The sequence below is a fragment of the Brachyhypopomus gauderio genome, unplaced genomic scaffold (genome assembly GCF_052324685.1).
Source record: "Brachyhypopomus gauderio isolate BG-103 unplaced genomic scaffold, BGAUD_0.2 sc164, whole genome shotgun sequence".
Lineage (NCBI taxonomy): Eukaryota > Metazoa > Chordata > Actinopteri > Gymnotiformes > Hypopomidae > Brachyhypopomus > Brachyhypopomus gauderio.
The window spans coordinates 164,353-181,618 of record NW_027506985.1 but is presented as its reverse complement, the minus strand read 5'-3'; the positions used below and the strand labels follow the sequence as shown (position 1 = coordinate 181,618).

The following is a 17,266-nucleotide window of genomic DNA, read 5'->3' as shown; positions in this document are numbered from 1 at the left end:
AGGAGAACACCCCCCCCCCCCCCCACACACACACACACACACACACACACACTTTTCCCCTCAGGTCCGTGCTAAAATGAGCCGTCACGAGTTCTATCCCACAGCCTCCAGGTTGCCGGAAGCCACAGGGAGACACTGATCACGTGTGCCGTCCCGCGCACATCAGCTCGGCCCGTCACCCCACCCCCCCGGGCCCGACACCGGGCCACAGCGCCAACAAGCGGGGAGATTGATGAGGCTCTACCGCACGCCGACCGAGGAGATAGAAATGCAAGCTGCAGGCTTGTTGTCACAACACAAAAGGAAACAAACAAACAAACAAAAAAATAGACTTTTCTGAGGGGACGTTTCTCCTACGGGTATTGTGCTGTGACATCACAGGCGTGCGGCGGATGGCAAGACGCGTGGCAGGAAGAAGCTTTATGTCATTGTTGTAGTCTAATGAGGATGACATTCCAAGCACCTCCATGAGGAGCCTTGACTCTCAGCTGCAGACCCAGCGGATGAGGAAAGACCCTGAAGACCAATATAATTCTGTAACAGTTCCTGCTCTGTAATATGCTCAACACACCTTCGTGGATAAACCAGTCTATTTATAGCCAAACCTGACATGAATGTTCTTCCTGGTTTATGTGCATTTCTACAGTACATGCCGCACTCACGTCTTCCAGTTTTGGGGAGGATATCTGTTATTTTTCATAGTCGGGGATAAGGAAATCATATTTAGTTCAGCCTAAATATCAAAAACAGCACTGCCAGAGATTTGGATGCTGAAAGAGACTTTGTTTGCATCGTATCTCTTGTGCAACGATTGTTTCTCAGGCCCTTGAATAACTGGCAGTACTGCTCTGTGTTAGATTTGCCCCAGGGATAGTTGTCACTCCAGGCACAAAACACACAGTATTCATAAACAGAATTGAACACTGTTTCCAGAGGGCACAAATACAGCCTCTGTGCCTTAGGTGGGTCTCCACGTTCCCAACGATTCCAAAGCATTTTAAGCTTCGGAACCATAAAGATTGTCAGGCCCGAAGGATTTAACTGAACTAGAAGGATTTAACTGAACTAGAACAAGTCATTCAAAGAGCTGTGGAGGATTTAATGACCTTTGACAATCGCCCTGCATTTTATGCATTCTGCATGTAAAGCTCTTTATAGGTGGCTACTGCATTTAAAGCTGTTTAGCGATGGCTTTAGTACAGCGCAACCTCCATTAGCACCGAGTCTGGAGTACGAGACGAGGGGGAGATGGGTGGAAAAGGTCCCGTCTGACCCAGACGGGCAGACAGACGTGAGGTGCGGACGTGAGGTGCGGACGTGACAGCTCTGCATAAGCAGTTTGCACTCGTGTGAAGCTCAGCAGCTGATCAGCACATGATGCATGGGAGCAAGACGACTGTTCCTGAAGAATGCAAGAACAGGCTCGGCTGATCCAAGATCAGTTCCTCTCACTTGTTGTGAATCGTAGACGCATGAGCAGGTTCTGTGTAGTGCTCCAAACACAGCTGGCTTGATCCGTTCTACCACTGCGTACCTGCACTGTGTATTGTACACAGATGTTGCGTAAGTGATACTGGATAACTAGAGAGCAGTCGAGAAAGGTGATTTATTGAGTTCAAAAAGCTAAACCTGCCAAAAATAAACACCTAATACCGAATGCATCGTCATTCTTCAGAGGCCATGGGATGTCAACTAGGGGATGGTGGATGGCACAAGGGGTTTTAACCATAGGGTCTCCATGGTGATCAGATCCAGACCTCCTGGGAGTGAAAGAGCCACGGACACAGGCTCACCTTCAAAGGTGAAAGGTCACGGCCGAGCTTTCTCTTCCGTAATTGTGACATTTCCCGAGGGCGGGCCACATCTCCTGCAGCGTGTTCAATCAAACCTCCGTGTGTTTATTTGGACGAGCCGACACACGCCACAGTCAGAGCAGCTCTATTACGTTTAAGCAGCGAGACGTTGGGTCAAGAGGGAGCCGTTCTCTACCCCGCAAGGGCAAAATTCTATTTAAAACTAATACCATTTCAAATTTTCAAATGGTAATCTCTCAGTATATTTCGCCCTGATTGGACCATCATAACACAATAAAACCAGGAAATTGTATGTCTGGGGGGGGGTTCCACATAGCCTGTGGTCTCTAAGGGACAATTACCAAAATAATGTTCTTTCTCTGAAAATAGCTTATATGGAATAGCCTCCATTAAAAAAAAGAGGTACATATTAACCATTAAGTCACTGACTCTCACAAGGTCATGAAGTGCAACTACTCCAGCCCCGGCTCTCAACCAATCGCTATTCACTTTTACGGAGCATTATAGTCATTCTTTTCATTTATATGGAAATAACGATCACTAGCATTCTCTATGAAGACGGAACAAAAAAAAATCCCCCTCGCTCCTCGCGCAGGGCGGCCCGCGGAAGAGTTAATGGGGCTTGCACTCGCACGCTTTGCTCCCCTGGGTACACATCCCCCACAATGCAGTGCAGGACAGCCCAAGTGCTACAGTGTTCATGGGTTTCCATAATGTTTCATGAGGCTCGCCGCTGACGAGCGCGGGCGGGTCCAGGTGCTTGTACGGCTCGGTGGCATCCGGGCCATCTCCAAAACGTAATGAAAGCAGACTACATAAAAAAAGATACGCAGGCAGGATCATATGTGAGCGGGTTATCCTTCCTTCTATGTTATCCTTATGGAAGTTTACTATCAGAAAAGACAGCTAACGCCAGTAAACAGGATGGAGAGTCTATAGACCTGCCTCCAGTACCCGTAAACATGGAGTGATGCCCTCGTAGCCCTGTGTGTAGGTCCAGCCCTTTCAGTCTCTTGTAGGAACAGGATATGGCAGAGAAGGATGTTTACGTTGTACTATATCAAATGTAATACTGATAATAAACTGTGCACCTGGCAAGCGTGTAATTTCTCGGAGCGGAGTGACTGGGTGTAACTTGGCACACTGGTCTTCTTTACAAGCAGTGGGAGCTGATGGTTCTGAACAGGCTCCAAAGCAACACAGCCAGCTGCTTTCTAGCCAGCAGGATGCCAGTGAACCTTTAGTGCGTAGTCCTGTGTCCCGCACCTGCTTATGGTGGACAGCTGGGCTGAACACTGAGATCCAGGTTATCAGACTCAAACCCACACTAAAGAGAGAGTTGAAATCCTGGTTATCAGACTCAAACCCACACTAAAGAGAGTTGAGATCCTGGTTATCAGACTCAAACCCACACTAAAGAGAGAGGTTAGATGCAGATTATCAGACTCAAACCCACACTAAAGAGAAAGTCCAGATTCAGGTTATCAGACTCAAACCCACACTAAAGAGAGAGTTCAGATCCTGTTTATCAGGCTCAAACCCACAGTAAAGAGAGAGTTCAGATCCTGGTTATCAGACTCAAACCCACACTAAAGAGAGACTTGAGATCCTGGTTATGGTTATCAAGACTCAAACCCACACTAAAGAGAGAGTTGAGATCCTGGTTATGGTTATCAAGACTCAAACCCACACTAAAGAGAGAGTTCAGAGTCAGGTTATCAGACTCAAACCCACACTAAAGAGAGAGTTGAGATCCTGGTTATCAGACTCAAACCCACACTAAAGAGAGAGTTGAGATCCTGGTTATCAGACTCAAACCCATACTAAAGAGAGAGTCCAGATTCAGGTTATCAGACTCAAACCCACAGTAAAGAGATCCAAATCCAGCCTATCAGTCTCAAATCCCTGCTAACAAAACAGTTCAAAACCTAGACATGTGACCACTCTAATGCTCAATGATAAACACACTAAAGAGAACTGTGCTCCCATAATGAGATATCCCCATAAATTATATTAAGTTAGGCTTTTTAACCCTTGTGATAAAAATGCAAAGGTATATAAACATACAGTGGTAGCCAGATGCAGGTTCAGCAATAAAGTGTTTTGAAGAAATAAGTGAAAGATTAATTACACCTGAACAGAATAAAAGATTAAAAATTAATCTACACATTATTCTGAGGAAAAACCCTCGTCTGAGAAACATGGGGGCAAAAGCATGTATGGTTGCCAGGGGAACCGGCACACTCATCCGACCGCAGCAGCAAAAGAACTGTAAATAAACATTTTAACTGATCTGATCCAGAGGAATGCAGGACGGCAGCAGGACAGCAGGACTATGACCCGGAGCATACTGCCATGTTTCCCACAGGCCCAGAAACTAGGTGCTGATGACTGACCAAGTCAGTGACCCAGAGTGAAGTAGTTATATCTATTCAACTACTCAGGTTGCCCTAAAGGTGAATACCATGGCATTCCTATAAAATTCACTATATATACACTGTGAATAAGCAGAATTCAGATCCCTTCTTTTTCACATTTCAATGTATTACAGCATGGAACCATGAATCATGAGGTTTTGGAGCTAAAATGAAAACTGGAGTAATAATAACAATAATAATAATAACTGGTGTTTTTCAAATGTTCGGTTATTGCCATGTTTTAATGATTTAATGAGATAAAAACACACTGTAAATCTACACACTGAGATTAACACCCTATCACCGTCCCAGTTAATCCAAGTATGATCAAGATGGTTATTCATTACAATAATTATAACTTGCTGTTGTTTTAATTAACAATATTGCTGTTACAATTAAGAATTAATAATATCATTGTTGTTGTTGCCTCATTAAGATTTATACTATTTCGCTTTCTCAGCTGCAGAAATGAAACATTTACTGTTTTTTCAACACACCGCCACTAGAGGGCCTCAGAGATCCGAGTTTTGACAATAGGAGAATTGCTTGACAAAAACTGGACTTTTGAGCCATTTAATGCCTCAGTTTTATGCTGTATAATTTCAACATTTTGGTACTGTATTGACATTCACTGCTACAGTGCTTTCAATCTTTCATTCATGTAAGGGCTCTTATAAGATGCAGGCATTACCACACTCTTGGCAGTTGTCAGCAATTATCACATTCCTGGCATCTGCCATCGTTTGTCTATGCTCACATTGGTCCCACATTGAGACTATGACCTCAGGAAATTAAAAGGGGGTGTGTGATGGGATTTAAGGAGACACTCTCCTCATGGGCAGGATGCTGGGTGCCACACTAATGTCAAAGCAGCTCAGAGCAGACGATACACACAGCGTAATAGAATCAGCCTCGCCAACCACCTGCACTCTACCCCGAAGCTCTTAAAAACATTAATGTCCTCTTGGCCAAGTTGAACTGCATCTCCTGCCCCTAATGTCCGTCTGTAATTACAAAGACAAAGCGGCTTTACTACGGCACCTGGCACGGCCTGGTACGAACCTCCCAAAATCACGGCCTGGCCGATCACTAGCTACCCGGCGGTGAAGTCTCGGTGTATATGTGCAGGGTGTCAGTAGGGCTATCGGGGGCTGTGGCAACAGCGGTGGTCTTCCATTGTGGCAAAGTGTGTTGAGCCATACGTAACGCCACAACCAGGAGAGATCCGGCTATGGTGCTGAGCCCAGGGTCCAGGCAAGGCACACAGCACAGTCAACCTGACAATGTGCTCCCGAAGTCACAAAAACAGAATATATAATACAACAAAACAGAGAACCATAAATAAATTAGAACAAAACACAGCCCTTGATCACACAGGGCCTAGTTACTCATGAACGGTGTCAAAAGTGTGTAATACTAGAATGTTCACATTGTAAAAACTTCTAAATAACTTTTTAGAAATGTTTGGCGGGCTGCATGGGACCACGTTACACAGGGACGATCCTTCAAATAAAACAGCAGACTGTGGTTCCCTCTGGGGCTGCGTAAAATCAGGACCAGGCTCCAGAATGTCTCACTACACCACAAAGCATGCTGGGTCAGCACGTAGCCTCCTCTATTCTCACAGATGGCCACTTATCAGAAATCAGAAAATAACTCCAGTCATCTGCGATTTAGTAATTATGACCCCCGACTCACAGTGGAAGGATAAAAAGCTCCATTTTATGATGATAAACAGCCTTTGTTTACCCGCTCCACCTTTCAATGGCGAGGGAGGGAGGGTTTTTTTTTTTTTTAGCCGAGATGTATTGACTGTATAAAGCCATCAGTGCTTGAAAACACACTGAGAAATCTCTTTCTCCAGCATTAATAACTCAAAAGCACTACACTTTACAAATTGACCTGCGCCTCGTGTTAGACGCTGCCCGGCTGTATTTCACTCCAGTTTGTTTTCTATCGCTATTGCTCAGCAGTTTCTGCCCCTAATATCAATCAACCTTTCCATTTATCTCAGAGAGAGCAGAGGGGCAGCTATCTAATGGACTACAGTGAGCAATTTCTATGATGAATCCACAAAACCACGCGGGGTGAGTTAAGGAATGTTTTTTCCCTCGGGTTTACTCTGCTGGACATGTTGCATAACACTTCTTAAGAGACTAATGGATATGATGAATTTTTGGGGGTTTTTTGCTGCTCTTTTCTTATAATCTACCTGAAATTTGTGAAGTCATGCTGGGCCAAATACAAGCTCTAAAGGTGATGAGATCCCATTCTGGGCCAAGCAATCTGCGTTTCATTCACATATATGGTACTAAAAGGCTGTAGCATGAAATTTCATTCAAAAATTACCAAAGCATCATTACCAGTGTGTTGGAACGTTGCGAGACTCAAGCAAACTAATATAACCTAAAAGAACAAACAAACAACAACTATTTGTTTAGACCAATCACCAATCAGACGACCTATCGCCCAACTCCAGCCGCCTTGCTAAAGGTCAGTTTCCTGTCGGCACCATAAGGACAGCTAGATTACCTCGCCACAGTGCCCAGTCCTGGGACAACGACCCAGAGGCCTGTGGGAGACCCAGAGGCGGAGGAACAGACTGGCCAGACCCTCAGCGAGTCCCGAACCCAGTGCTGCTCACCGGCGCCCTCTACAGCACTGCATCAGGAACCCTAGGTGTCACTTACATATGAAAAAGTTCTGAACTAAGACGTACTGCACATTTAGCATAGTAGCACTATTGATGATTTAGTTGGACTAACCATTTATGCTTCACAGTGATTATTATATCAAAATAATTTGCATGCCATACATATAAATTGTACCTTAGAATTTGCTCATAGCATTAAATGGGCCAGCCAGATTAATCCTGGAAATGTGACAGCGGATTAAGGTAATTCTGTTTTATATGTGTGTATATATATGTAATATATATAAAGCATCTGGCATATTAAGGTGATGTAAATGAGAACGAACAGCTGGGCACACACCTCAGAGAGCAAGAAGGAGTGGGAGAGAGAAAAGAGAGAGAGAGAGAGAGAGAGAGAGAACGGGACAGGAGAGTGCAAAAGAGTGAGATTGAGTAAGAGCTGCGTGTGTGTGTGTGTGTGTGTGTGTGTGTGTGTGTGTGTGTGTGTGTTTCTCAGGGATGTGGGGAGAGAGTGCATCTGGAGCAACAGCTGTTTGCAGTGTAGCAGGGTGCCCTGATCACACAGAGCGGAGATAAATCACGTTATGCAGCACTACGTACTCCACAAGGACTCAGGTGAGAATTCAGGTAGTGGCGGGTGGCTATGAATCATTAAAGCAGCCATATAACAACACACTCATACCCCACATACTGCCATGTGGCATCTACACAACAGTACTGTGTATGTCAATGAAAAAAAGATACGCGAGCAAAATTATTCTGCAATAATATAGCTTGAGCTTTTAATATTTCATACATCACATTTTCAGCTTAATGGTTGATCACCATAATGATGCTTTAAAAGGGCTAAAACAGTGGCGTCAGTCCCAGTGTTGATATATGGGGTTTTATGGGGGTAACGATTTCCACATTTCCTATAGGTACCCATTCCAGTTTGGATTTCAAAGGACACTTAACAGAGGTGATTTAAACTCTCAGATGTGTCTCTGGATCATGCAGCCCAGGACCCATCCTGGATCTACAACACATTCATCATTTTTTAAATATTAACTGGAATACCGCTACATATTTAAAGGTCCAGCTTAGGTCTCTGGACTAATGTGAGCACTATACAGTGAAATAAAAGGCTTTATGTTTCTCTACCTCGGGACAAAAGCACTTAGAGCGTCCCTGCACGGGGGAAACACACGCTCCGTGCTCGGGGAGCGTCTGGGAGAGCAGCAACCTGAGCCCACCCCGCCTGAGAGACGACGGGGCCGGGAATGAAGACGGATGTGCTGCGAGACAGCCGTGAGACAGCAGTGAGACAGCCGTGAGACAGGCTCAGGAATCCAGCCGCAGATGAGCAAGACGGAAACACCCCCCCCCCCCCCCCCCCCCCCCGATTCTGCGTGACTGCCCCGATACAGACATCACCACCTGCCGATCGATTCCTGACATCCCAAGAGGTCACAGGAATTAATCTGCAAGTGCGGTTTGGCAGATCCTCCGGTATTACGGTACGGCCTCCACCTTTGGCCTCATACAAAACCATTAGTTTCCTTATTGCCTGTTTCCAGTGAAATTTACCATCCTTGTGAAAGGCGAACTTCAGATGCAGCAGCAGACACTTTATGGCCTTGTATCCTGTCACACTGGCCTGGGATCAGTCATAACTCTCTGCCTTCTGGAGCCACAGAGCAAAAAGGGGCACACAAGCACTGTAAGGGCTACAGTAGCTGCTCGTGTTAAAGAAGGGCTGCTCGTTTCTCCAGAGCCAACTTAGAATGGCGAAAGGGGCATAATGTCAGAAATATATTGTTTATTTGGGTAAATAAAAAATCAGCTCAAATACTTGCTCAATAAAGTCTTAAGTTTGAGCAGACTTGAAAATGATTAAATTACTTCCCCAGTGTTGTGAGCAGAGTTGTATAGTAACGAAGTAGAACTACTTCACTACTGTACTCAGTACTAAAATGCTGTATCTGTACTTTACTGGAGTATTATTTTTTTTCTTTTACTTCCACTTTTACTTCACTACATATTTTCCATCAGTTTAATACTTTTACTCCGATACATTTTTTCCGTGCTGTATAGTTACTCGTTACAATAAACATGTTAGCTGGCGCTGTCACCGGGTCATGTGATCAGGCTGTCTATGAGAAAACTGCGCATGCTCCGGTCGCGTCTCATTCACTCTGCTGCCTTCACTCAACACTTGACACTTCAATTGGTGCAAGAGTCCACAAGGCAAAAATGACAATCGCCCATGCACGTTGGTCCCGCCCATGCGCGGTGGCTCCGCCCATGAGCCAGCTAACATGTTTATAATTTTAACCAGTAACTATACAGCACGTAGAAAATTTATCGGAGTAAAAGTATTAAACTAATGGAAAATATGTAGTGAGGTAAAAGTGGAAGTAGGAGAAAAAAAATAATACTCCAGTAAAGTACAGATACAGCATTTTAGTACTTAAGTACAGTAGTGAAGGAGTTCTACTTCGTTACTATACAACTCTGCCCCTGGCCCTACCTAGACACAATGTTTGCCTTTGCCGGAGTGAAAGTAAATTCCTATTTGATGAAGTGCCTACTCCTATTGGCCTTCAAAAAAATCACCTTTGAAACACATCAAGATAAGTTACAAATAAAACGCACAGCTGACACACCAGCTTGAGCTGTCAGTAAGCGCTAGTTAGGTTAGATATCTTAGCTAACTAACGTAATTATGTTCATGACGTGCTGCAGTATTCACTTAACATTATCTGGCAATCATAAAGGAGATGTCACGCTGAGTTGTGTTTTTAGCAACATTAATCTGCGTCTCTTTTCGTGTGCCCATTTTAATAGTGTTTTTTTAGGGTAAGGGCATTTATTGAGGGTAAACGCAGGGCAGTAGTCTCACCCTTAGAACCCAATGGATGGATTTTACGTCCAAAATACACCTCGTTTTCTCAGCTAAATTAAAAATAACTTGTACATCTGCGTCAAACCTACGACGTAGCGGGACATAGATTATGTGACGGGCAGTGTGAGCAACTAAAAAAGGAAGCGATCACGCCAAGTATCAGGGAAAGAGGATGGTTTAATAGAAAGTGCGCAAACCAAATACCCGTGACATAGATCCAGATTAAGGAAATAATAACCAGCAGTCAACTGGTACAAAGACAAGACATATATAGACGAACAAACGACCCTCAGGTGAGACGGATCACGGGTCCCGCCCACCTGAAGGACGAACATCACGTGACCAAAAACAGGACATCTGCCGCTGTAAACAGGGGCGACCGGCAGGGGGCCCCCCCACAACGTGACAGGTTATCTGTTTTTTGTGTATGAAGTTTTTTAAGTTGCTACTTGTTTTTACATACAGAACACTTGTATTTGTGGTCTTTGACAGCTTTGATTTGTAAGTGATATATACAACATTTGATAATCAGTCTTTGACAATCAGACACTGCTTTCTTTGATTAATACAAAACAATACTTGTACTTTTTACTTTCAGTACTTGAGTAATACATTTTAGAATAAACTACTTGCAATACTTAAGTACAAAAAATGCTGAATACTTCTGTACTTCCACTTAAGTAAAGCTTTTAAAGAACACTTCAACTTCTACTCAAGTCACTTTTTTGATAGAGTATTTGTACTTTTACTCAAGTATGGGTCTCTAATACTTTATACATGTCGGGTTGTGAGACACAACTCATCTGCATGTAGGCTGGGGGTTTTGTGGGGGTTTGTGGGGTTTTGTGGAGATTTTGGTGGTGGTTTGTGGAGGTTTTGGTGGGGGTTTGGTGGTGGTTTTTGGTGGTGTTGGTGGGGGTTTGTGGGGGGGTTTGGTGTGGTTTTAGTTGTGGTTTTTAGGGGTGTTTGTGGGGGTTTTGGTGTGGTTTTAGTTGTGATTTTTAGGGGTGTTGGTGGTGGTTTTAGTGGTGGTTTTTTGGGGTTTTGGTGGGGGTTTGTGGGGGTTTTGGTGATGGTTTTAGTGGTGGTTTTTGTGGGATTTTGTGGGGAGTTTTGGTGGTGGTTTTTGGGGGTGGTTTTTGAGGGTTTGGAGGGGTTTTGGTGGTGGTTTGTGGGGTTTTGTGGGGGGGTTTTGGTGGTGGTTTTAGGAGGTTTGTGGGGTTTTGTGGGGGGTTTTGTTGGTGGATCTTTGGGGTGTTGGTGGGGAATTGTGGGGTTTTTGTGGGTGTTGGTGGGGGTTTGCGGGGGTTTTAGTGGGTGATGCTGTCTGTCATGTTGGTCTTCTCCTCCCTCTCCTGCCAGGACTGGGTCACATTAATCAGCCCGGCCTGCGTGAGGCCTGAACGTCAGTGCTCACTCCATTACTCTACGTCCACTCGCCTCCAACCAGCAGGGCATTAACCTTCTGCAAGCCTTCATTCCCTATTCCCAAAGACTTGGCAGCAGGAAGGGCAGAACTTCTTCTCAGATTGTTTTCTGCTTCGGCTGACTGAGTGAGTGGCTTGGCGTGCACATGCACATGTGTGTGTGTGTGTGTGTTTTCTTGGTCTTGCTATAAATATGCCTGGCCAGAGGGGGAGAGGGAGTGAACGCCAGGGCTGACAGGAGAGGTCAGTGTGGCCTTGTCTCCCTGGGAGACGCCAATTAAAACGGCCCCAACCCCACGGCTCCCCCCTCCGCTACAGAGGTGGAGGAATGAGTGGTGACGCACGACAGGCAGGTGCAGCTGCTTCAGAAAGTTTTCTCCTAACATACACCAGCACCCTTATGAATGCTGAAATAGAACAGGAATACCCTACAGCTGAGGGCTTGGTGTCATTAACAAACTCAAGCTGAAGCATTTGAGTCAGTGATGGGTCTTTTATACCGTTGATTTAGGAATGATTTAGCTGGAACTGGAGGTGGTTTTAATAAAGCATGAACAATTAACAGAACACAAAATACAATCCCCATTATTTAACACAAATTGGTGGACATAAACTAGCATATAGAAACACACACACACACACACACACACACACTTGAGAACATACACCCCAAATCACTGGCAGTTTGCATAGATACAAAGTCTCACCACACGAAACATTCAGACCCAACTGACAGTGGCCAATGGTTCAGAAGCTGCTATACCCAACAGCTGACAGGACACAAGCCCCCGCACAGAGACATGGTATGAAGAAACACCCAGACACTTACCTGGGCCTTGGCCATCCGCTAACCCAAGCAGCAGAATCCATAGGAGCAGGAGATTAATTGGCAGCGGGGCCATAACACCATTGGATACTGAAAGTCAAATAAGGAGAACGTGGCAGTTACGCAATAATGAATGACGATGAAGCATTGTGACGTACGTGAAGACGTGGTTACTTATTCGCAGTTTGAGATTCGTTTGGTTAATTATTCGCAGCTCCGTATTTGGCGGCTGAAATTGGTTACTTATTCAAAAAGGGTGTGTTCACGATGCGTGTTTGCTGCGCACTTTGTTTAAAAGAGATAGATTAAACAAACGAGCGTAGGAGCATGGACATAATTTTGATTTCAAAAGTGGGGGGGACATGGATTTGTCGCTATTTAAATATTTGGTTTTAACCATAAAAACTGGGGGGGGGGGGACCAAAGCCGGCTTTTGAAAAAGTGGGGGGAAAAGTGGGGGGGATGTCCCCCCCGTCCCCCCCCAAAATTACGTCCGTGGTAGGAGCATACATTTAAGAGGTTATTGTTTCCCATAATGATTTTGTGAATGTAGAAAAAAAAATTATGAAAGCATTACTTTTGTAAATGGTTTCTATTTCAAGTTGTTCCAATTGTACGCGATTTGAACATGATGATTAAATTCATCAGCATTTCTAACGTAAGGAAACATATTAGATTTAAAACTAAAAACACAGAAATGCTTTTCTAGAACACAAAACAGTTTCAGAGGCCTATTGAAAGCCTTATTGATGGTGGGCCAGAGAAATAACAAATGCATCATGAAGAACAGGTCACTCACTAAGAGAGGAACCTGATTTTAGCCTGATCCAACATCATTTTATACCTCAAATTTAACTGGAAACACGGCATATTGAGTAGTTAAGCGCACAGAGAGCGCACTGAAATGGTTCAGAGGGGCAATTTCAGAGGTGTGCTGTATGCCTATAAGGCGTCGGGCCAGACAAATAACACATGCCTCATACATAACTAGTTCCTATATGTATGAGAAACCTGATTTTGGCCTGGCCCAGAATCATTTTAGCCCTCAAATCTAACTGGCAAAATGGCATATTGACTATTTAAGCGCACAGGTGAAATGGTTCAGAGGGGCAATTTCAGAGGTGTGCTGTATGCCTATAAGGCGTCGGGCCAGACAAATAACACATGCATCATACATAACACTTTACTATATTTAAGAGAAACCTGATTTTGGCCTGGCCCAGCAACATTTTAGCTCTCAAATCTAACTGAAAACGTGACACATGCAGTGGTGCGCACATGAAATTGTTCAGGTTGATTTCAGAGGCTTCCTGTATAACTTTAAGGCGCTGGGCCAGGCAAATAACACATGCATCATACATAACAGGTTCCTATGTGTAAGAGAAACCTGGTTTTAGCCTGGCCCGACATCAATAAGGCCTTCAATAAGCCTCTGAACCTGCCCCTTTAAATTAGTTCACCTATATGCCCACTGCTCAATATGCCATGGTGTGTGCTGGTATTTCTTCTTCCGATTATTTGTGTTCTAGAACAGCATTTCTGTGTTTTTAGTTTTCAAATCTAAGAATATGTTTCCTTACGTTAGAAATGCTGACGAATTCAATCATCATGTACAAATCGCATACAATTGAAACGACTTGAAATAGAAACCATTTTACATAAGGAATGCTTTCATTAAATTTTTTTCTACATTCACAAAATCAGTATGGGAAACAATAACCTCTTAAAATGTTTGCTCCGACGCTCGTTTGTTTAATCTATCGCTTTTATACAAAGTGCGCAGCAAACACGCATCGTGAACACACCCTTTTTTAATAAGTAACCAACTTCAGCCGCCGAATACGGAGCTGCGAATAAGTAACCAAACGAATCTCAAACTGCGAATAAGTAACCAACTTCAGCCTCGTTGTAGGGTGCCTTGTTTCTTTCTGTCTCCATAACATTCAGATGATTGCTGAATTGGGAGAGTGATTTCTTAACCCGAAATGATTGCTACAGCGATTTCTTCACCCGTTATTGCTACAGCGTCAAGTAGCGATAACGTATTTCTTGTACTCTCCTATGGTTCCTTCAACATTGTCTACAATAAATATCTGCAATTACGATCATTTATTCAGTCTGTGAGGTGCATGTGAATTATTGAGTGTAGAGACCCACCTAATTTGCACACCATAGATTTATACTTGGTAAATTTAAAAGTCTGATCGTATCAACTGTCAATTTGAAACGATTTTCGCATCAGTGTGTTCTTACTGACAAAGCGTTTTTGTGTGTAGGAGTGGTTTTAGTTTATAGCCCATCTGGTGTAATGTACACATTGTGACCTACGTCTCTTCATCGGTGGTCAGTTTCTCTCCACAGGCTGCTGTTGGCTGGATCTCTCTGGATGGCAGACAACTCTCAACCCAGCGGTGACACTGACAACGTAAAATCTCCGCACAGCAGCACAGCTGGGCTTGATAAACTAACTCCAGCACAACACCCCCACCACGCCCCGACCAAGTCAGTAACGCAGCTGTGTTTGATGTGCAACAGCCCTGTGGTCCGGTGATGAATGAGACACCGGCTGGCTGACACATTATGAGGTAACAGATGGTCTCCGGTCTGTAATTGTACACCTATAAAATGTGGCCGGTAACTATAGCGGAAAGGAAGGCGTTTCTAAAAATAATTAGTGGTTGGGCAGTGATAAAAATCAGGGGTTGTATTAATATAAGAGTATCTTAATCATAAATGTATGTAAAGCTATTCTGTGTACAGCCACGTTAGTCAGACAGAACACATTCACCATGTAAAACAGCTAGGCTTATTTTAATTCACTGAGTGTGATGGCATTAAATATTAACATCCATCTTGAGAGGACCACTCATTAAGAACAAAGCTTTTATGAACCAACAATTCATCAAAATTTAATATGTTTGTTTCATGCATTCCAGCATGAAATTTATGGAGTTATCATTACACTTAATGAAGTATTATTTCTCCATGATGTGAGCAAATAAAAAATATCCGGCGGATATAAATTACAATTTAAATGCAGATGTAATCATTGCTGGATAGAACATGAGATGTAGTCTATGGTACATAACACATGAGACTACTCAGTGATACATCGACTAATCCATACTAACTCCATACTGATATCTTACACCCCGTGTCTGCTCCTGCATTACTATCGCAGTGTTACATGCAGACTTGACCCTTATGCACAGAAACCATTTCTCTCCTTGGCTAATGCAAAGCCTGCTTCTGCATTGTCTAGTGTCTGTAGAGTAATCTCGCATTCTCTCTTTACAGATGTCCAATACAGTCAAGTTCAGACCGGTAACCAGTGCAGATAGCCTGACCAGTTCACTAATCACGTTCACTCACTCCGGCGCCTCTTAAAACAGGATGCATGCAGAGGTAAATAAAAAACTAAATCAATACGCTTCCATTTTACATCACACCCATTTATTTCTCCATCAATACATTCTTGGCTGGAATTAAATGCACAGGCGTTTCCATGGGCACCTAAATCATGTCATAATGCACCAATGCTAAGTTGGGGAAATGCGTTTGACTGGCAGGTACTGACATAATGAGGAAGTAGCTGTTAAAATTGTGCAGTCATCTTAGGGAATCGGGCACATACAGTTTCATAATCTTCTATAATGCTTGTGTAGTGAATGGATGGCTGTAAGTTATTATTAGTAAATATAGCTACTGCCTCCAAAGGATATTGCACATTAATTCATTAATAAAGAAGGTCTGACAACTTATGTTTACATTTTAAACTCCTGTATTACTCGTAATGATTCTACGAAGACCTGAAATGTGCCTTTTGCTGCCAACAAACAGAACACTTTGATGCTAATCTTGAGCTCTCGTGTTAGCGCTATCAATAATCAAATAGCCCTGATCAACGTTTCCATCGATATTCAGCCCCAGTCTAGAATAGATGGCCATGGTCAATGAGTTTGCTAAGGGGCTCGTCCAGTTTTGGCCCCAAGCCGAGCGTTAACAGATTGGAGCAGCACGGCCTTCTATAACCAGGCCCTGGCATTGTTCACAGCTTCTCCGCTCTCCATCAACACAGTCTGTGCCACTCAAACATGGCAGCTTTTTCGAGATCGTCGAACCCTGTTCAGTTCTGCCGACATCACCGAGCCGCTCAAAGCATGGAGCTCTTGTGTTGCTATTTGTGCCACCATGAAACAGGATGTGGTTAAGCGAGAGCTGTCCAGGGTCCTGAATCTTCAACAGCTCTGACACTGTTGAGCTGGAGAAGACGCAAACACATTTGCAGCGATTCTGTGCAAGTATAATTCTGCGGTTATTTTTCTCATACCAAAGAAAAGAATAGAAAAAATTTAACACAAATGGTTTCAAGTGTGATTGGCTCCTACCAAACCAGAGAACACTCAGGCCTTCCTTTCCCCAGAGAGAGGCCTGGGATGGTAATGTGTCACAATCTAATCATGCCCTCTATTATAAAAGGTACCACATGGGGTGAACACTTGTTAATCAGTGCATGATTACATCTGAGTTTTAAAAGGAATTCATTTTCCTCTTGAATTTTGAGTCTGACACTATACATTTGGCATAAATGGAGACAGTCAATTAACAAACACCAAACATAGCATGTCCATTTCTTTATAGAACAAATGGTTTGGGCAATCAAATTTGTCAATTGTTGTGAACAATTATATTTAGTACACGAATTTCCAAGCTTTGTTATTAGCACAAAAATGTGTTCTGTAGCTGCAAATCAGGTGTTGTGCTGAATGGAAGGTATTTGCATATTTGCAACCATTCCTGTATTCAGAACTGATTTGAACTTGATTTCATATCCTGTCTTTTGGCTAGAGCAATGTCAGGAAGGAGACTGGCCATTCTAAAATGTTCAAGCCTTTCTCTTTGTCATTTATTCCCATGTTTTGGATCAATGTGACGTGACATCACATTGGCCCCTTTTGAATTTTAGATCACCCACAGCTGCAGTGACATTCTACTTTAGAATATCCTGAAACAACCTGGAATGGACTGGACGCTGTGTGAACGTGGGCTGTGCAGGCCCGGCGAGAACCAGGCAGCCCCACGTCACGCTGCTTCAGAGTGGGGATGAAATTTTCATTGTGGTACGCAGTGTTTCAATGAATCATAATACTGAACATACCACCAGCCATCCCGAGAACACTGTTCCAGTTGCTCTTTAACACACAGGTGTTTTTTTATTATTATTTATGTTTTTGTGAATCTG

At 43.6% G+C, this 17,266-nt stretch overlaps 1 protein-coding gene across 1 annotated transcript in view; it reads right to left on the bottom strand.

Moving 5' to 3' along the window:
- The window catches only part of LOC143501242 (tyrosine-protein phosphatase Lar-like), a gene marked incomplete at its 3' end in the record, with an annotated part of 180,319 nt that extends 165,774 nt beyond the window's left edge, over window positions 1-14,545 (bottom strand). Inside the window, exons 1-2 of the mRNA XM_076994837.1 lie at window positions 14,353-14,545; window positions 12,028-12,114 (exon numbers count right to left, since the gene is read on the bottom strand). Of these exons, the coding sequence (XP_076850952.1) occupies window positions 12,028-12,114; window positions 14,353-14,362 (97 nt within the window). The remainder of the gene's footprint in view (window positions 1-12,027; window positions 12,115-14,352) is intronic.
- Between the last annotated feature and the right edge of the window lie 2,721 nt (window positions 14,546-17,266).